Source organism: Balaenoptera ricei, chromosome 10 (assembly GCF_028023285.1).
Source record: "Balaenoptera ricei isolate mBalRic1 chromosome 10, mBalRic1.hap2, whole genome shotgun sequence".
Lineage (NCBI taxonomy): Eukaryota > Metazoa > Chordata > Mammalia > Artiodactyla > Balaenopteridae > Balaenoptera > Balaenoptera ricei.
In genome coordinates, this window is record NC_082648.1 from 59,267,143 (window position 1) to 59,286,225 (window position 19,083).

Consider the following 19,083-nt stretch of genomic DNA (forward strand, 5'->3'; position numbering starts at 1 on the left):
CCCTTCAATTTTATTTTGAAATTTAGTAAGGGGAAAAAACTTATTTTGTTAGACAAATACAGTTTCCATCTAATTTTTTTTCTCTCTACCTCTTGTGGCATTCTTTTTGCTATGAAACAATTTTGTTAGTACAGAATTAGTAAGGAAAATTATTAATTACAGATATTAGTTTTCCTCTAGTTAAGTAGAAAACATTTTTAAGCCTTTTATTACACAAAAAAGATGTTGCTTATTTATCAGCAAATGTTCATTCTAGTTATTGAGGGAATATTATTAGCTAACAGTTTGTTTCGTTTGGACTGTTTTTGTTTGAAGCCTACTACTTTTCATCTTTCTGGTAACCCTTACGTTGGAAATATCTAGTTAAATTTTAAAGCTACCCTTTATTTCTATAGAGAAACTGCAAAGAACTTACATTGCTTTCTTTTTAAAGCCCACAATTTATCACAGCAGAAAGTAGATAATGGAATGGAGAAAAATTATATTTGAGAAGCCAAGGTTATTTAATGAAGGAGAATGGCAATTATTTTACAATATAATCAGCTATATGGACTTTGAAAATCTGATCTAATTTTTTTAACCTACAAATGTGAAGTTATAATTGGGCTAAGTTATAGAATGGATTAGGTTTGGAATATAGTTATTTCATTGGTAAGGTAGACATTTATTGACTTAATTTGTGTACATGATTGTGCTGATGGTTAAGGGTATACAAAGATTAATAAATGAGCAAAGTTATTTTCATTAGGAAAAGTATTTTAAGGTACTTAGTAATTTAAAAAGAAGTTACATATGACAAATATTTCCTGTTGGAGTTTAGTATAATAAATGGCTTTATTATTGTAGCATTGATGAACCAGCATTTTCAATTCATGGCTCACTCTTTTAACGGACATTGTAGGTATTAACTTATTTTAAAAAATGAACCTTAGATCAACTGAAACTGAAATGTCTCAAGTCAGGGTACAATTATTCCTTTCTAGTGCACAGATCTAGAAGCTACAACTAGTAAAATAAAATAAAACAGAGCCTGAATTCCTAGTCTCTGTCTGTTAGGATAGACCTGACAGGGCCAGATAAGTCTTTCAGCTGCTAAGTAGTTTGAACACACACCTTCTCAGAGAGGAGAACACCAGCTAACATGTAGGACTTGAGGGTCAGGGCTTCGGTAGTATAAGTAAGTCAGAAAGATAAAACTTGAGGGGCTGACCTTAATAAAGGATGGGGAGATAGAAAAAGTAGGTGGGAATAGATTCATGATGTTATTCTTATGGCAGCTAACTTTAATTGTGCATTGGGCTTGATATTACAAAGTTCTTTTGCCCCCCAAGTGTATTGGGTACCACCATTAACTCTGTATTCAGATTGGCAAAGTTCAGTAGGAATTTGAGCCATTAAAATGTAGGTTTACTATCTGTTTTGTGTTCTTGATGATTAGAGAGATTAGAGGTGGAGAAGGAAGAGTGCCCTCTCCAAAACTGAGGCTCACTGAGTTTAAAACAAGGGAAGGAATTCCTCTTGGAATGGATACAGAGCTGCTTAAAGCGACTTTTCTCCAGATTTGGGTGGAAGTGATTGTATAGTACACAAAGATACCCAGAAAATGCTGGATTAGGAGCTTGTGTGATCATGGGTTCTAGTACAGTATAGTTGTATCCAAATAATGTAACTTTTCATCCAAGGGTTTATGTGACTACTGTGCATCAAGTGGTAACTGTAGAAGCTGGTGAATGGAATCTTGTATTCAAGTTGCATGATGTTCTCTACTTGTTCTCTACTTGTGCATAAGATTTTAAGTACACTGTCTAGGTTTAAAGACCCCTGGGCTCCCTGAAGCTGTGTACTAGATGGGAATGAACAGGGAGCCAGGAATTAATTTCCCCTGGATAGTCAATGCATTGAAATTAAGTGGTAGTATCGTTGGTGTGACTTTTTCTTTCTTACCAACAGGATTTAGGGCCTTGGAGGATTTGAGAAAAAGGAGTACTTCTTATATGCCTATAATCTAGCCACATCGGTTAACTAGCTGTCTGAATGAATCCATTATATACATTTGTATCTGAATTCTCAGAGGACCCAGACCACTAGCTGGGAAAGGAAATAAACTTCTCTTTCTGGGATCCGGACTCCTGGCTTAAAAGCAGTGGCATAGCCTTATGCTTTCAACAACATCCCTTTGGCCTCCTATTTTAAGAATACATATATGAAAGCTACTTGTTTTGTGGGGAACCAGAGCACAGGTGGAATGGTTCAGAAATAATGCTGTTGACAGTATAGTTAGGCATGTGACACATTTTGGTAGCTTTTAGGAAATAGCAGGATCATTTAACAGATACTTGAATTAATAATGAATACCCTGGGAGTTCTTGCTCTCTAGAAGCATTTTATAGTTGGGGAGGTCAAGACATATTTATATGCAAAGTATTAAATACCATAGGTTAAAAGGTATCATGTTGAATGATATGGACAGACTTGCGGATTGGAGAGAAAAGCACAGTAAGCTACAGTAGTACGGGAAAGGTTCAAAAAGGAGGTAGGAATTGAGTTTAACAGATATTTTTGAGTGCCTACCATATATATTGCATCATGCTAGAGACTGCAGATGTGTTGTAGAAGAGAGCATTCTCTTTTATGCCATCTCTGTACAGTGTATATACGCCTTCAGTGTTGCTGCGTTTATTTATTGCATGTCTTCATTGCCTTTGTATCCTCATTACTCTGTACACGATAGGCACTCACTAAATGTTTGTTGAATGCGTGATGAACAAGATATGGTCCTTATATATAATCTAGTAGGATAAATACACAAGTTATTTTCCTACAGAATAGAGGAAGAAGTACAGAGTTTTCTGGAGACTTGAAAGGTAGGAGTAATCACATACCTTAAATGATCAGGACAGGATTTACAGATGAGGTCATGTTTGACATTGTCCTTGAAGAGACTATGAGTAAGGTTGTTTTAGTAGTGGGAACAAAATCTGCAGCATGGGATAAATTTTTGAGTGGTTTGCTTTATCAAGACAAGGGAAATCTATTAGGTTGTTACATTGGTTTCATCCAAGAAGTACAAATCTTCACAATTTTATGGAATCTATCTCAAGATATTTGCTACTTTTCAAGTTCAAGAACGCAGCTATAGCATACTCTTTTCCCCCAGAAAACAACTATTTATAGGTGAAAACCGTTGTTACTTCATTAGACTATCTCATTTTATCTTACCTTTAGGACCACCTGTTGATTTTCTTTCCATAGGCATGTTTCATCCCTCCACCCGACCCTCACCCCCCAAAAGCTAATAGTTATTCAGTATTTTCTATGTGTCAGGGGCTATGTTAAGTACTTGATATAAATATAAACTCATTTAATCTTCACAACAACCCGATTAAAGGTTAAGGGACTTGCCTAGGTAGTAAGTAGTAGAACCAGGATTGCCTTACTTTGTAAGTTTTACTATGTGAACATGAGTTGAGAACAGCAGTTTCTTTGAAACCTGGATGCTACATATTACTTACTGAATGTCATGACCCTAGAAAGCAATTTGCACACAGTAGAAACTGCATATGTTAAATACACAGATTCCAAGAGTCTGCTGACTAAGGCATTATGATAGGATTTATTCATTTATTGTGTTATTTATCTAGTACCTACCATGAGTGAAGAATCATTCCAGGATTGAAGAGTATGGCAAATAACAAAGTTCCTGCTTTCATGGAGCTTATATTTTAATGAAGGAAAACAGAATAAGCATGCAAATAAATTTATTTACTTAGTAAATAAATAATATGATTCTGATAATAAGTACTATAAAAAATTGTCAGGTTAATGGATGAATGGATGGGATCAGTAGTTTTCGAGCAGGCAAAGAGGCTGTTCTCTGAGGAGGTAGTATTTGAATGGAAACCAGTCTGTTGAGAAGTGGAAGCCCTTGGAAAGATCTGGGGAAGAGATTTTCAGGTACAGACAACAGCAAATGCAAATGGGTCTTACTCATGAGAATGTAAGAATGAACTTCATGTGTTAAAGGATGAATGAGAGGGCCAGTATAATGAACAAAGAAAGTGGAAGGTTAATGGGTAGCAGGTGTCAGGTCATGGAGTCTTGTAAAGATTTGGTAAAGCATTTGGATTTATTCTAAGTTTAATGGGAAGGATTTTAAGATACAGTTTCATTTTTAAAAGATCACCTTGCTGTGTAGAAAATGGACTGAGTGGAGGAGAGACAAGTGACAAGAAAAAGAAAAAGACAATTACTGCAGTAGTCCAGGCAGGAAAGTAGGGTGGCTTTGGACTAGTGCTGGAGGTGTTGAGAAATGGTTAGATTTGGGATATTTTGGACATAGAGCTAATATGATTTGGGGATGTGGGATGTGAAAGAAAGAGAGGGATCAAGGATGATATCTAAGGTTAGAGACCTGCATTACTTTGTGAAAGGGTGCTGCTAATGTATCATGCAAACATAGGTTGAGGAGGAGGAGTACAAAGTATATGTAGGAGATTCACAGAGCTGTTCCACAGATGGAGTGCCACCTGCTGTAAAGATCCAGCCAGATGTTTGGGACTCCCAGCTGGTTCTAACACAGCAGCAACTTCTCATAGTTGAGGATTTTGAAGCCAGGTTAGCTCCATCCATGCTTGTCTCATACATCCTTACTACCCAGAAGGTAAGCCCACTCTTCCTCCAGGCATATCACTTGTCCTCATTTTCATATATCTTGCAGTTTTCTCATACCGAACTGGTGTGACATTTTTATTCCCCTGACTCCTCACCACCACCACCAAATGCCTGGCTAGGTCTCTTTCATTATTGAGTTCATATACAGTATTGTCTAGCAAACATGTTCTGATCCCAAATTCATTCTACTTTCATGTCTGAGTGTTGCCCCCCATATACACCAAGTACACTGTACATGTACTGCATGTAAACACCTTGATCATAGCAGTTTGTTTTTTGGGTGGTTTTTTTGTTTTCTTTTTTAAATAGTCTTGTATATCTCTGTAGAACAAGAGGAGGGAAAGTATTCTAGGTGGGGAGAAGGATATGAGTAAAGATACCCGGGCATATTTTGGGGAGGGGACTAGGGAAATTACAAAGAAGATTGTAAGTCAAGTATGTGGTATCTAAAAAGAGTTTGTATTGGGGTGAGTAAAGTATTAAAATTGATTAGAAGAGTATTATGTCAGTTATATCTCAATAAAGCTGGGAAAAATAAAGATTAGAAGAATCTTTTGGGTCTTGACAGAGCATTTTAAAGACTACACTGTGATTGGATTTAACTTTAGAACAGTGATTCTCAACCCTGACTGCCCTTCTAGAAACACCTAAACAGTTTAAAAAATCCCACTGCCCATGAATTTCCCAGACCCAGACTAAGTCACAGTTTCTGGGTGTGGGACACAGATATTAAAGTTTCCCACGTGATGTGAAGGTTAGCAACTACTTCAAGAAGCGGAAAGTGTGATTGGTTGAAAAAAGGGATTGAAATTAGAGTCAAGAAATTGGATCATGTTTTTGTTTGTTTGTTTGTGTGTGTGTGTGTGTGTATGGTTTTTTGCTTTGTATTTTTTGTTTTTTGGGTTTTTTTGCTGCATCAGCAGCATGCAGGATCTTAGTTCCCTGACCAGGGATCAATCCCATGCCCCCTGCAGTGGAAGCACAGAGTCTTAACCACTGGACCACCAGGGAAGTCCCTGGATCATGGTTTTTATTCTTCATTTTTTGTGATCTTGGGCAAGTCACTTAATGCCTGATGTTAGTTCATCTATAATTAAGTTGAAATGATCTTCATCTGTAACTTGGTTGGATACTCTCTGGAGACTTTTCTATCTCTAAAATACTTTGATTTTAATTAAGGAAATTGTATAATGCAATAGTGTTACAGGGAAGATTAACCAGCTAGGTTCAGGACAAGTTGGAGGTAAGAAGACATGGGGACAGGTTGGAGGTAAGAAGATGGTTGCCCTTTATGTGTGGGCAAGAACAGTGAGTTTAGGGAAGGTAGTTGCTTTGGGAATGGAATGGGGGATACTTTAAGCCCTCTTGCATCAATTAAAAATTGTCTCCCTTCTCCTTAAAGATTTCAGGAGACTTCATTTAAGTATAGGTATTCAAGGATTTGGTTGCTGGTATTTTTTTTCTTATAACTTGTATTATTATTAATATTGTTAATCTTTAGCAAAAGATTGACTAAAGCATGGCATATCATTCCATAACTATTTAAGGAATGTGCTGTTAATCAGTTTGTGCAATGGAAGTAATTCATGGAAACATTTCTTAGGTCATATTCTTTTGGATTTCTGAAAAATGATCAATACAGAATTCAGTTCATTCTTTGTTTAGCACCCTGCCAAATAGGAGATAGGAATCTACTTAGAATATGTTCATGTATTCCTTCTAATATGGTATTATCCTTTATTATCACTTTGTCAAATAGAAAGAAAACTTTGCTTCAAAACTGTAACCTTTTAAACTGCTTTATAGCTGTTTTTTTTTGATCATTCTTTTATTCCTTGTCTATAAAAAGGGGATAAATACCTTCTCTATAATATTTTATAAGGAGATGAAGTAGCATAGTGCTTCACATATTTCTTAGGTGCTTGATAAAATTTAATTCTACTGCCCTTCCAGTGCACAAGCTCAGGCATACATATTTATGTTTTTTTACTTGTAGTTATTTCGTGTCAATTTTTTTTTTAAGCTAATTTTTTATTCCCCCTCTTCCGCCTTTCAGCTTACATGTCTTCTTCTTGGTATAACATTTTAGATAATTTTCTATCATGTTTCTAATTATACTAGTAAAAGTAAAATTTTCCCTCCCTTGACCCTACACAGTTGTAATAGTTTGACTCAAGCAACTCAAATTTAATGACCATGTATTTTGTTTCCTAGAAATAAATCTTTCTCTGTTCTTACTCAGTGGTATTAATTCTATATGTTTTAAAGGAATTCAGTTTTTAAATAGAATTTAAAATAACTCAATTATAAAGTATTCAAGGGTTGATGATCCAGTTTGAAATTGATGCATTCCTTTCTTCTCTTTTGATTTCTTTTTTCCTACCCACCAGGTTCAATAAAATGCAACTCAGAGCTTTTGAATTTATTAGCTGTTTTTATGAAATCAAGTGTTTTTTAAAGGAAAAATAAAAGTAAATGCTAATCTTTGAGTTCTTTATTTCATATTGTCTTCCTCTACTCTCCTCACTATAAATTAATTCAAGTGTGCCAATCCGTAATTGACTAAATATATTACCTTACCCATTCTTGTTTCCTTCTCCAAAATTTTTTTTACTAATGTTCAGATAATCTCCAATCTCTAAAATATTTCTGAAGTTACGTATTTTCATAATACAGCATAGAATAATAAGTATATGAAAGGTTGAAGTAAACAAACCTCATGAGTCTTTAGAAGGGCCTATATTGAAGAGCCAAAGGGTGCAATTTTTTGGAACATGTATATTTATAATGATGAAGATGTAGAGAGTGAAATGGGAAGGAAAAGTAAATGTGGAGGAAAAGAAAACTTGACAGGTATAGAGAAGAAGAGGAAGAAAATGGAGGGAAGAGATAAGAGATGTTGGTTTAGAAAAAGTTTTAAGTAAACATATTCAGAAAAAGAAAGCAAGAGAAAAGAAAAAGAATAGATAAAAGGTGTTACAAGTCAGTAGGTACTCACAAGGGTGCTCATTTAGTGTTTTCTTGGGCTCCCATAGGGCTGCCATTAAGAACACTAGGAGTCTCGGTTCTTTGTGTCACCTTGGAGAAGTCAGTTAGCTTATCTGAGGCTCAGGTTCCTCATCTGTAAAATGTGAACATTGGATTAGGTTTCTTGGTTATCAGTAACTGAGAAACACATTCCTGTGAGAAATTTGCAGCTATAGCTGACTTTAGGACAGCATATTTAGGGAAAAGGATGTAAGCTCCCTGAGGGTAGGAGCTTTTTCTATCTTATTCACTGTTGTATCCCCAGCAGCTAACACAGTGCTTGGCACATGGTAGGCACACAATAAATGTTTGTTGAGTAAGTGATGTGAAAAGTGTCATGTTGGTGGTTCATTACGGGAGCATCTAGAGGGCCTAGAGGAAAACTAGTGTGCTTGAGAAAAGGAAAAGACTGGTATCTTCTGAAGAAATCTTACGTAGGCTGGTTTTTAATCTCTTGTTCTTCCTTATCTTGTCCCAAATTCAGAGAAAGTGGCTGTAGCTAGCGGTATACTCGTGGTCACAAAACTTGTAGTGACCAGACATACATATAATGACTAAACCAACATATGATCTAGATCAGTTCCCTTTGTGTGACTTAAAGAAATGCAGAACCAAGCTCAGGTCTTCATGGAATATGAGTACACATAGAATATAACAGCTATATTGAGTTGGATTTATTGGCTTCGTTCAGTTGAGAAGCAGTTAGGCTGCAAGCTGAGTACTGAAGCTGGCAGATTCCAGTGAAATCTTTGTGATTCACTGGTATCCCTAGGTTACAAAGCGTTACTGTTACAAACAGGTTACTGTTATGCAAAAAGATAAATTTGCAGAGATATTTGAAGGAAAATATTCAGAACATAATATATATATTCCAGTTTTTGGAAGTCATAGTTTCAAAATATTCAGGTCTTTGAAATTCTTGGACCCAAAACTAGACCAAAAAGTAGGGAGGGAGTCACTTTAAATCCCTACTGCTAAAGTCCTTACTTATTCACTAACTCTCATTCTATCTTACCACTTTTATTTAACCTCCAGTTTAGAATGTTTGGTTGACTGATATGCCATTCCACAGCAGACTAGTAACAGAAGGCACCAAAATGTGTGAGTAAGGAAGATGGAGGCAAGGAGGCATATTGACATCCATAGGCAGGTGTGATGACAACATAAGTGATAGCTGAACATCCTTGCTTTCAGGGATAAAAGGGGGAAAAAACATCCAGAACATTAAATATCCACAATGATTATTCTGAATCATTAACAAAATAATAATTTATATTTCATATTAACACAAGGCAGGAAACAATTAAGTTTATCCCAGGTGGTTAATTTTTCTTTTTAATGTTTTGTTTCTGAATGGTAAACTCCTCAGTAGGTTTTGAAAAATACACATATTGGACATCCATTCCCACACCTGGCCCCAGAAATACTAGACAAATAGAAGGTCATTGTACTTTGAAATCTTTTAAAATGTTATATATTCTTGTCTCTTATAGCTATATCAGATTGAGTTTTTAACAGTTGCTGACATTTTATGTTGGGTTTGTAAAAAATTGTAATGTTGAGAAGTATGTATGTGTAAATAGTAATAAAGAGACTTTTTCTTAAATGCATTTGAAAAAGATCATATAATAATTAAAGCTACTTCAGCAAAGTGGGGATTAAATGTCTGCGTACCTCAGTTATGATTTAAAACATAAAAACACACAAGATTGCAAATTTCTTAAAGGCATATTTGTATAAAATGTTTTTATTTTGAAACATAAGTCATCTAGTTTGTTATAGTCATTGGCAGACAGTTTATTGTAAAATAGAAATATGCAAAGAAGATAGAAATATGAAAGCAAAGAAGAAATATGAAAGATAGAATAATGGAAGCAATATGAAAATTCATAATATTAAATTTCAGACATACATTTTTGTTAAAATCAGAGTCCATTTGGAGTGAAATGAATATTTCCATTTAAAATTTGCATATTATTAACGTTAGGTCATTTTTAAATGTTTTAAATTACCAACTCCAGAAGATGGATAACAATTTCATTCCTGATGGCAATGAATTTCCTTCTTCTGAATTTTTTTAATAGGTGCACTAGGCCTTCCAATGAGGGGGATGAGCAACAATACCCCTCAGTTAAATCGCAGCTTATCACAAGGCACTCAGTTACCGAGCCACGTCACGCCAACAACAGGGGTACCAACAATGTCACTTCACACGCCTCCATCTCCAAGCAGGTATTTATTGATGGACCAGAATATTTCTCAAAATGTATCTTTGTAGATTAAGCAAGCTTTTTAGTTTTTTAATAAGGTAACTAATTATTTGATTTTCTGGTTCAGTGCCTTTCACTGAGGAAAAGAAAGTTGATACCCTATGCTCATTTTATTTCATTGCAAATTGATAAGTATAGTGTAAGATGCTTTTATCTTGCAGCTAGCATACTGGTTATCAGCTGGGGTGGGTATCAAGGATTAATCACCACCTGGGGGGCTTTTTTTCAAAAGCAAGCACTCTTCCTCAAAGGAGTATGTGCAATTTCAGATCACTCCTCAGATAATTCTGTTTATTGCTCCCTCACCACACATCCATTACTCTAGTGAGAATAAAATAAAACAGATTACAAAAATGGTGCATATTAGTATGAAGAAGATAGAATGACATACATTTGGAATGAAATTATTCTAAATATATATGTGAAATACATTTGTATTTTATGTCATAGTCACACCAGTAGTTCTCTCATCTTCGATATCACCATATATTCTTCTGTGATTTGCCCTTTCTTGTTGGTTTGTTTACTTTGGCTTTTCAAAGAGCTTTTTTTCTTTTCAAATGTCCAGACAAAAGAGTTAAATGAATAAAAATTAGCAATGCAATTTGAAAGTATATTTGAGATTCTAGGGTTAGGCCAATTGATTATTTACAGAGAATTTTAATGAGTGATTGTAGAGAGCTTATTTAGTATAATGGACTTCTTTTTCAGGGGTATTTTGCCTATGAATCCTAGGAATATGATGAACCACTCCCAGGTTGGTCAGGGCATTGGAATTCCTAGCAGGACAAATAGCATGAGCAGTTCAGGGTTAGGTAGCCCCAACAGAAGCTCGCCAAGCATAATATGTATGCCAAAGCAGCAGCCTTCTCGACAGCCTTTTACTGTGAACAGGTAAGATGTTTATTGATACTGTGTATAATTGTTCTTTCTGGGTATTTTCAAATTTGCCTTTTCATATTCAACGTTCTGTTCTTGAGTCTTGGCTTCTGTTTCTTAAGTGTGTTTCATCATATATTTTGACCAAAGCTTCTCTTTCTGTTACACATCACAACTTTAACCTCCCAAACTAAAGACATGTTCTTTTGAAAATCAGTTTGCTTTTTTGTTACTGTTGTTAGAAAAGGATTGTTCTTAGGTTGCCAACCGGCAGATTTTTTGTTGATATGTCCTTCCTCTATTAAATGAGGCTGGTCACCTGTGTGGTAAGAGCTTTATACCTATGAATAGGACTGGAGACATGTTTGACTATTACTGCCTTCATTTATGCTTTGGTTAAGTTCCTTTTCAACCGAATTTCAGTTTTGTTCTTTGGAGACTTAATGACAAAGACTTTTTGAAGACTACATCTGTAGTATTTGAAAATAGTGTCATGTCCTGGGATTTAAAACAAAAAGATGAATTTGTGCTTTTCACTCCTTTTTGCACTGGTCATTGCATATACTGCTATGCAAATAATAGTTAACAATATGAAAAACAGTTACCCATTTTGTTAGGATTTTAAAGCTATTCAGGTAATTTATATGAGAGTTATGTCTGCAATAGGGCTTTCTTTACTGTAAAAAAAAAAAGCATTTTAGTTTGATTGTTCGTTTTTTTTAATGGGGAATATGGGGGGAAAGGATGTTGCTATCATCAAAGCCATTTAATTCACTTTCTTTTATCTAGGACTCGTAAATTCTGAATTAAAATAGGTTATTAGCACATTTCCTTTTTAATCTTCATCCCATAACCTCCAATTCTTACTTTTATTTAGACTTTTGAGTACTTCTTTTATAATTTGACTGCTCTTTTAATTTTTACAGAAGTTATTTTTGTAAAGGGTTATCAAAATTCTCATCTCCTTGACAGTTTCCTGATGATATAATACTTCTTGGGCTTTAACACATCTTTCTGCATTCTTGTAGTATCATTCATTGAATGTATATTTAAATTTTTGCCTTTCCATATTTTTTCACATTCTAGTTTTTAAAAAATACTTTGCTTATAAATTGTCAATGAAGTATGGGTCTCTAAAGCCCTGCTTATTACTATTGATAAGCTGTATGTATTATGGAATGTTTTCATCTCTTACTACTTATTCAGTGTTTGAGGGTACCTATATCATCAGCAGTTCTAACATGCTATTAAACAGAACTTTCTATTGACTTTTCTCCTCTTCTCTAGAGTGTTTCACCAGCTGCATTATTTTATGAAAATATTGTTTGGCCATAGTTAGTTTTACAAATCTAGGCAAAAAATTTAAAACCCTGTCATCTTCAAACAGTTTAACCTTACTCATAACACTAATACACTGTCTTTTATCAGATTATTTGATGTTAAAGATGCATACTTTCATTTTAGAATTTGTGTTAACGATTCTTTTTGACATGCTTAATTACTCTGGCCTTGCTTTAAATTCAGCCTTATTTTTTGTTTGTTTGTTTTCCCATGTTTAGGCTTGTGCAAAAAAGGGAAGCTTTGGTAACTATTTACCAAATACCTTACTTTAGAATCAAGAGCACTATGGAGAGTTTTTTTTTTTTTTAAGTAGCTAAAAGATAAACTAGATGATGTGTTTTAGAACACTGAATTCAGTTAAAGAAAAGCACCATTTAATTCACGTCAACTGAACATTTACTGAGAGTGCCTTTTGTAGCCTCCTGAATGCTAAGGGCAGGAGATGCAAAGAAGTATATGACATGAACCCTGTCCATGAGGAGTTTATGTTCTAGTTGGGAAAGACAGACTGTATGAAAGAAGATCTTTTATGAAAAGTAATAATAGCACATTTTACCAGTAGTGGAAGAAAAACAAGTATTCAGGAACAGTAGTCTTAAACTAAATTGCATATTTTTGAGGTTAATTACTTCTTCCATTATATCCAGTAAGTTGGCTCTCCAAGTATACAAAACTATACCCTTAATCTCTATTTTCCTCAAGGCTTATATAAATTCTTTGCTTTTTGTTTTTTAATTCATCTGTTTAAGATGTTTTGGTTCTCAGTTGTTCATGGAAGGACTTTAGGGAAGCTTTAAATAACAATAAAGATTCAACTCAAGAAAAAATTAGTATTTGTTTTTAAACATGTTGTTTTATATGAGGAGATCAAAAGTAAACACTTTTGTTTTTCTTCAACTGAAAGTTAGTGTTCTTACTGTATATCTAAAATTATTTTCTATGTACCCAGTATGTCTGGATTTGGAATGAACAGGAATCAGGCATTTGGAATGAATAACTCCTTATCAAGTAACATTTTTAATGGAACAGGTAAGCTTATTCTGGAGCTAGTACCCTATAAAAATATGATAGATCTTGAAATATAAAGCAATTCAACATACTAGTCAAAATATTAAAGGAATTTTTGTGTTAAGATGATAGAACTTAATTTAGGGAGAATTTGACAGGCAATAGGATTTAATTCAGTGAACAGTTGAAAGATAGTTAAATATATTTTTTTCACTTGGCATGTTAATAGTATAGTGTTGTAACATCAGATTTGTTTCCTTAACACCTGGAGAAAGCATAAACATTTACTTAGTCTGTACTTGTGCCTCAGAATCTTTTTTGCTTCAAGAGCTTTTCCTATCTCAGTCCTGTTACTACAGTCTAAACTAGGTTGAGTGGTATGGCATTCTGGCTATAGAGACCCAGATTGAAGAAACCTTTAAAATTATATGGAGCGCTTACAATTTTTTCTTAATAGTTTTAATAATACTAATTTTGGCATTTAACTCTTACAAATTTTTAATCCAGTTTTATGTGTAAAATTCAGAATTTAATTACATGGAAAACCAATTCTGATTTTGACAGTAAAGAATTCTTGCAGTCTGTTGGTTTATTTCTTTTATCAGCTGCTTCAGACAGAAGAGGAGGCTTTGTTGCTATTCTGCTTCAGGTTTCACCTTCTTCCACCCTTGCCTCCAAACCCTTTCCTGAGAAAGGAAATAAAGAATGTTGTTATGGTCATAGGAGCAAAAATGAATATGATTGTTGAGAGAGAAATACACGTGAAGGAAGTGGAAGGTGAAAGAATGATCAATGAAATGGGGCGTATGTGAAAGCACAAGAAGATTTAGTAATTGAAATGGAATTTCTGGCTATCGGCTTTTAATTTTTCAGTGTTATTGTATGTTTAGTAGCATAGATTGACCAAGTGAGACTTGAAAATGTCAAATTTTAGCATTTAAAGTTTTGCGTTCTAATAGGAAATAGCCTATTTCATTGTTCCTCAAATGCAGATTTTTTTCATATTTTAATATCTCTGAAATTAGGCTGCATATCATAGTTTAATTAGCGAGGGTTTTTTCCCTAAATGAACCATAAAGTAACAGTGTGTCTCACAGTGCCATCTTATATTCTGAATTATGGTTTATACACTTCTGTAAATTTTAGAATTACTTTTAAAAGTCATTTTTAACTAAGTATATTTTACACTAGGAAAATTGTTTCCAAGTCTTACCCTAAAAATAAAAATTTGTGAGTTAATATTTTTAGGTTAAAATTATTCTCAAATAGCATATGGCAGTTTTAAACTCCATCTTAGAGGACCTGAAGAAGTGTATTAAAAGTTAATACTTATTGAAAGTTTTTAGTTAATTTGTAATCAAGTAATTCAAAAGAGATTGCTTTTTAAATTAAAGCACTATATAAATTGTTAATGTCTATTGTTGCCCTTTTATACAGTAGTATCTTTTTAAAATTCAGAATTGATGAACTGCAATTTCTTTAAAAACAATGGGTATGAATGATTTTATCTTTTACCCTTCATAAATTTAAACTGTCACCTGACTTGGAATGTAACCATTTTCTATCAACAGAGTAATCTTGAGTTAATAGTTTCTTTCTGAGATTCTTCTAATTACGAAATTTAGAGAAAAATTAAAATTAACTGGAAAAGGGGGCAAAATAAATTGAACATGGTTATAATACACTAGATGAAACAGATTAAAGAAAAATAGGGTAAAGCTAAGCTAGAAAATAAATTCTTCAAAAATTAAGACTATACGATTGTAAGAATAATAGAATAATAAATGTTGAGAAGAGATCAAGGTGACGATTAAAATAGGCAAAGTAGAAATGTTGGGTTAAATTTATTTTTTAAAAGGAAAGAAACTGATTTTTTAAATTCAAAATGAACAAAAATAAGTTTTATTCATTCCTTGTATATTTATTGAGCGCCTACTGTGTAATAGGTAATATAAACTTCTGGGCTTTGTATCATATTCTCATACAATTCACGCACTAGACATGGGAACCCTACATTTACCTACATTCTCCACCCTACTTTATACCCTCAGCTGCAAAACACACGTGCACGCACGCACGTGCGCTTGCGCACGCACACACTTTCACACACTCACATGCATACACATTTGTGTATGGGACTAATAGGCCACAGGAAAAAAGAAGTCCTTAGGGCTTCTGCTTCCATTGCTTATGCCTCAAATATGATTCAGGCTGTTTGCAGGAGGCAGTGTCATTGTCACACCTGTGTTATAAATGAAGCGCCAAGCATTCCAGATACAACCTCTGCTTTTGGATATAATGAAAGAGTAGTTTTATCGCAACAGTTTCCCCTCTTGCTAACTAACATCCTATAACTTGAGTACCATCTTTCACAGGGGAAATAATGTATCACCTTACTCCTTATTCTCTATGTTAAGTCTCTAGGATTTGGGATTTTTATTATGCTAGTAAGTACATATTGCTTTGCTGAATTGTTCATAAAATTCTTTCACATGAAGTCAATCCACAAATATTTATTGTACATTTACATATACCAAGTACAGTGCTGTACATTGTTTAGGAAGAAGGCACTGTTATTTCAAACTTTATTATAGTTGGTCTTTAATAACCTCTTTAAAATGTTTGTAGAATCAGTAACTAGTGTTTTTTCTTATTATTTAGATGGAAGTGAAAATGTGACAGGATTGGACCTTTCAGATTTTCCAGCATTAGCAGACCGAAATAGAAGGGAAGGAAGTGGTAACCCAACTCCATTAATAAACCCCTTGGCTGGAAGAGCTCCTTATGGTAATTAATTAAGCTTTTTAATTATGGCCAGTGAAAACTTTCTATTGCACGCACATACACATATATATATGTACGTATATGCATGTGTGTGTACACACATGTGTTTATGTGTTTTCTAATCAGAGTAGTGTAATTTTGTCAGAGTTGATAAATGCAGAGTGCTTTTTTCTCCCAGAATGCCATGATAGCAAAGTTAAATGGGAAAACTTAATTTGTATAGAAATCCCAAAAGGAAGTCTTCATTGGTATTCAGAAGTTATTTTCTTCAGGCATTTCTGCCTTAATTCACCTTAATAATGATTCTATGGTCTGCCTCTTCTCAATTCATCACACATTTTTTAAAAGAATACATTCCCACATTCCTAGTGATTAATAATGACTAACCATACATTAACAATTTTTTCTAAGCCAGTTTCTCAACCTCCACACTACTGACATTTGAGTAGGTAGTTTCTTGTAAATGAGGGGCTGTCCTGTGCATTGTAGAATATTTAGCAACATCCCTGGCCTCTGCCTACTCACTGCCAGTAGCACCCCTCACCCACCCCCACATTGTGACAACCACAGATCTCTCCAGATTTTGACAGATGTCTCATGGGGAAAACAATTACCTCCTGTTGAGAACTGCCTGTGGGTCATGTATAGTTTATGTAGACTCTTGGTCACCATTAATACCCTTTTTCACTGTCTTTAATAAATAAGAGATTTGGCTAATAGATGCTAAATGAACTAGACATGAAAATTATGTAACAGGAATGTAACCATATTCTTTTTATCCTTTGCACATACTTGTTTCCTTTTGGTAGAATCTGATACAGACCAGTAGCAGAAACAATGAACTTAGAGGGATCATTTCATCACTTTTCTAAGATAACTATTTTTCCCATTTTCAACCAAGAGGGATTTCTGTGGCTTTCAAAATATGAATACAAATAACAACATGTGAAGAAGGGAAAAATTTATTATTATACACATTAAGAGTTTCCTAATTAGCCTTCCCCCCCAGAAAAAAACAAAAATGATCTGCCCTGGAAGTTGAGTACCTAGCTACTTGATTCTCAGTTCAGACTCTAATGTTTTTAACCTTTCCTCATAGGTCCATTTTTTCATCCCTTTAATCATTCCTGTTGCTCTCCTTGGACCATCTCTAGTTTCTCCATATCGTTCTTGAATTGTGGAGCCCCAAACTGGATATTGTTCTCCAATAAGGGCCTGACTAATGCCAAGTATAGTGGGAAGATTACTTCCCAGTTCTTGCATGTTTTACATCTATTACATGGAGTCCAAGAAAATCTGAAATAATGTGGAGTTGTTTTATAATTGATTGCAATTTTCTCACCCTGTAAGTCACTTTCAAGTAGAATACTGACATGTTCTTTAAAATTTATTTTGTTCATTTGTATTTGACAATTAACTGGTATTTATAATAACTAGTCAAATATTTAAAGCAAGTTTTTAAACCAAAAATTTCAATAATTATTACCAATATCAAATTATGTTTTTTTCAGCATCTATATATGACATTAGATTAGAATTATAGGATTGCCACTTATTTCCCTTGTACTGTTTTGTATATTTAGTTATTAATCAGTATATAAGAATTTAGTTATTCATTGTTACCCAGAACACCAATTTTTTGAAGTGTGCTTTCATAGCGTAACTTAAAAATCCTTTTGTTATATTATTGTGAGAAAAGTTAACTTTTTATAATTTGTAGCAAAATATTATAAATATCAATTGCAATTCTCTGGATTATTTTCATTACATAGTTGGGATGGTAACAAAACCAGCAAATGAGCAATCCCAGGACTTCTCAATACACAACGAAGATTTTCCAGCGTTACCTGGTTCCAGTTATAAAGATCCAACATCAAGTAATGATGACAGTAAATCTGTAAGTAACTGAGAATTATGTATGTGAATTATATAGTTTTTTCCCTTCAGATTTCTGTTTTATTAACAGTTTTGTACACTATATTAAGGACTTATTAAATACTATTATGAAATTGTTTATCTTGAATATCTGTAATAATCTAACTTCTGAAGAATGTGGAAAACCTTTATAACTTAGAAGATAGCCTATTTTTTTCCCTATTTCATATAGGTTTGCAAATTTCTGTTGAACTTCTCAGAGTTAATTTAGACTTTTATTGTAGTCCCTGTCAGCTGGATCCCATGAAGTTTGATATTATAGCCTTCTAAGGAGCTGTGTTTTTCTTGAGTAAGTTTTCTCCTTGAAGAATCTTTATACACATTTTTATTCCTGTGTTGATTCAGCCAACCCAGCTTCCTCTTTCTGACTTAACGAGTGTGTTTATTTCTTCCACATTTCACTGAAAATAGCTTTTTGTGTGTGTGATGGGAGTTGTATATTGTTAAAATAATTGATAAAAGAAGATTATTGGGTAAGAATTAAAATAAATATGAATTTTAAAAGTTCATAATTAAAATTAAAAAAATAATAAGTTCATATTTTCTAACTTATCTTGGAGGCTTTTATGGTGATATTTTAGGTAATGTACTATATTTAGTTTGTCTTCTAAATATACTTCTAAAATATACTTCTAAAAATACTAATAAAGTATTGAGGAGTGTAACTTCAAGTGTATCCCAAAACAAAAAGTTCTGAGATAGAGAGGTTTTTTTGTCTGTGACTGAAGATCTGAGATAAATAAGAATATTTTCCATATATTTCTTGTCCTTTAAGTACTCAAATATGTACAATACAGGATTTATTTGTATACCATGGCACAGTTGTGGAAACAAAAAATTTCATGTAGAACTTGAAAAACAGGTAATAATTTACTACCAACTTAAATATAATAAAAAATGAATAGAAAAGTACTAGCATATGAACTTGAAATTTTTATACATAACAAATTTTAATGTCACATTTAATTTTTTTCATGTTAGAATTTGAATACATCTGGCAAGACAACTTCAAGTACAGATGGACCCAAATTCCCTGGAGATAAAAGTTCAACAACACAAAATAATAACCAGCAGAAAAAAGGGATCCAGGTGTTACCTGATGGTGGGACTCTATAAAATATATCAAAGATATTATAGAATTCACTTTTTTTACTTTTTCCTCAGAGAT

The 19,083-nt window shown here is 33.7% G+C and overlaps 1 protein-coding gene across 8 annotated transcripts in view; it reads left to right on the plus strand.

The window, feature by feature from the left end:
• CNOT2 (CCR4-NOT transcription complex subunit 2) overlaps nt 1-19,083 on the plus strand; it is a 112,901-nt gene that overhangs the window by 80,117 nt on the left and 13,701 nt on the right. For 7 of the 8 annotated variants that reach the window (XM_059936493.1, XM_059936487.1, XM_059936486.1 and 4 more), the window contains 6 exons: nt 9,783-9,930; nt 10,680-10,862; nt 13,138-13,217; nt 15,858-15,983; nt 17,753-17,877; nt 18,897-19,017. In XM_059936493.1, coding sequence (XP_059792476.1) covers nt 9,783-9,930; nt 10,680-10,862; nt 13,138-13,217; nt 15,858-15,983; nt 17,753-17,877; nt 18,897-19,017 — 783 coding nt within the window. The remainder of the gene's footprint in view (nt 1-9,782; nt 9,931-10,679; nt 10,863-13,137; nt 13,218-15,857; nt 15,984-17,752; nt 17,878-18,896; nt 19,018-19,083) is intronic. The other variant, XM_059936492.1, reaches the window with a different exon arrangement.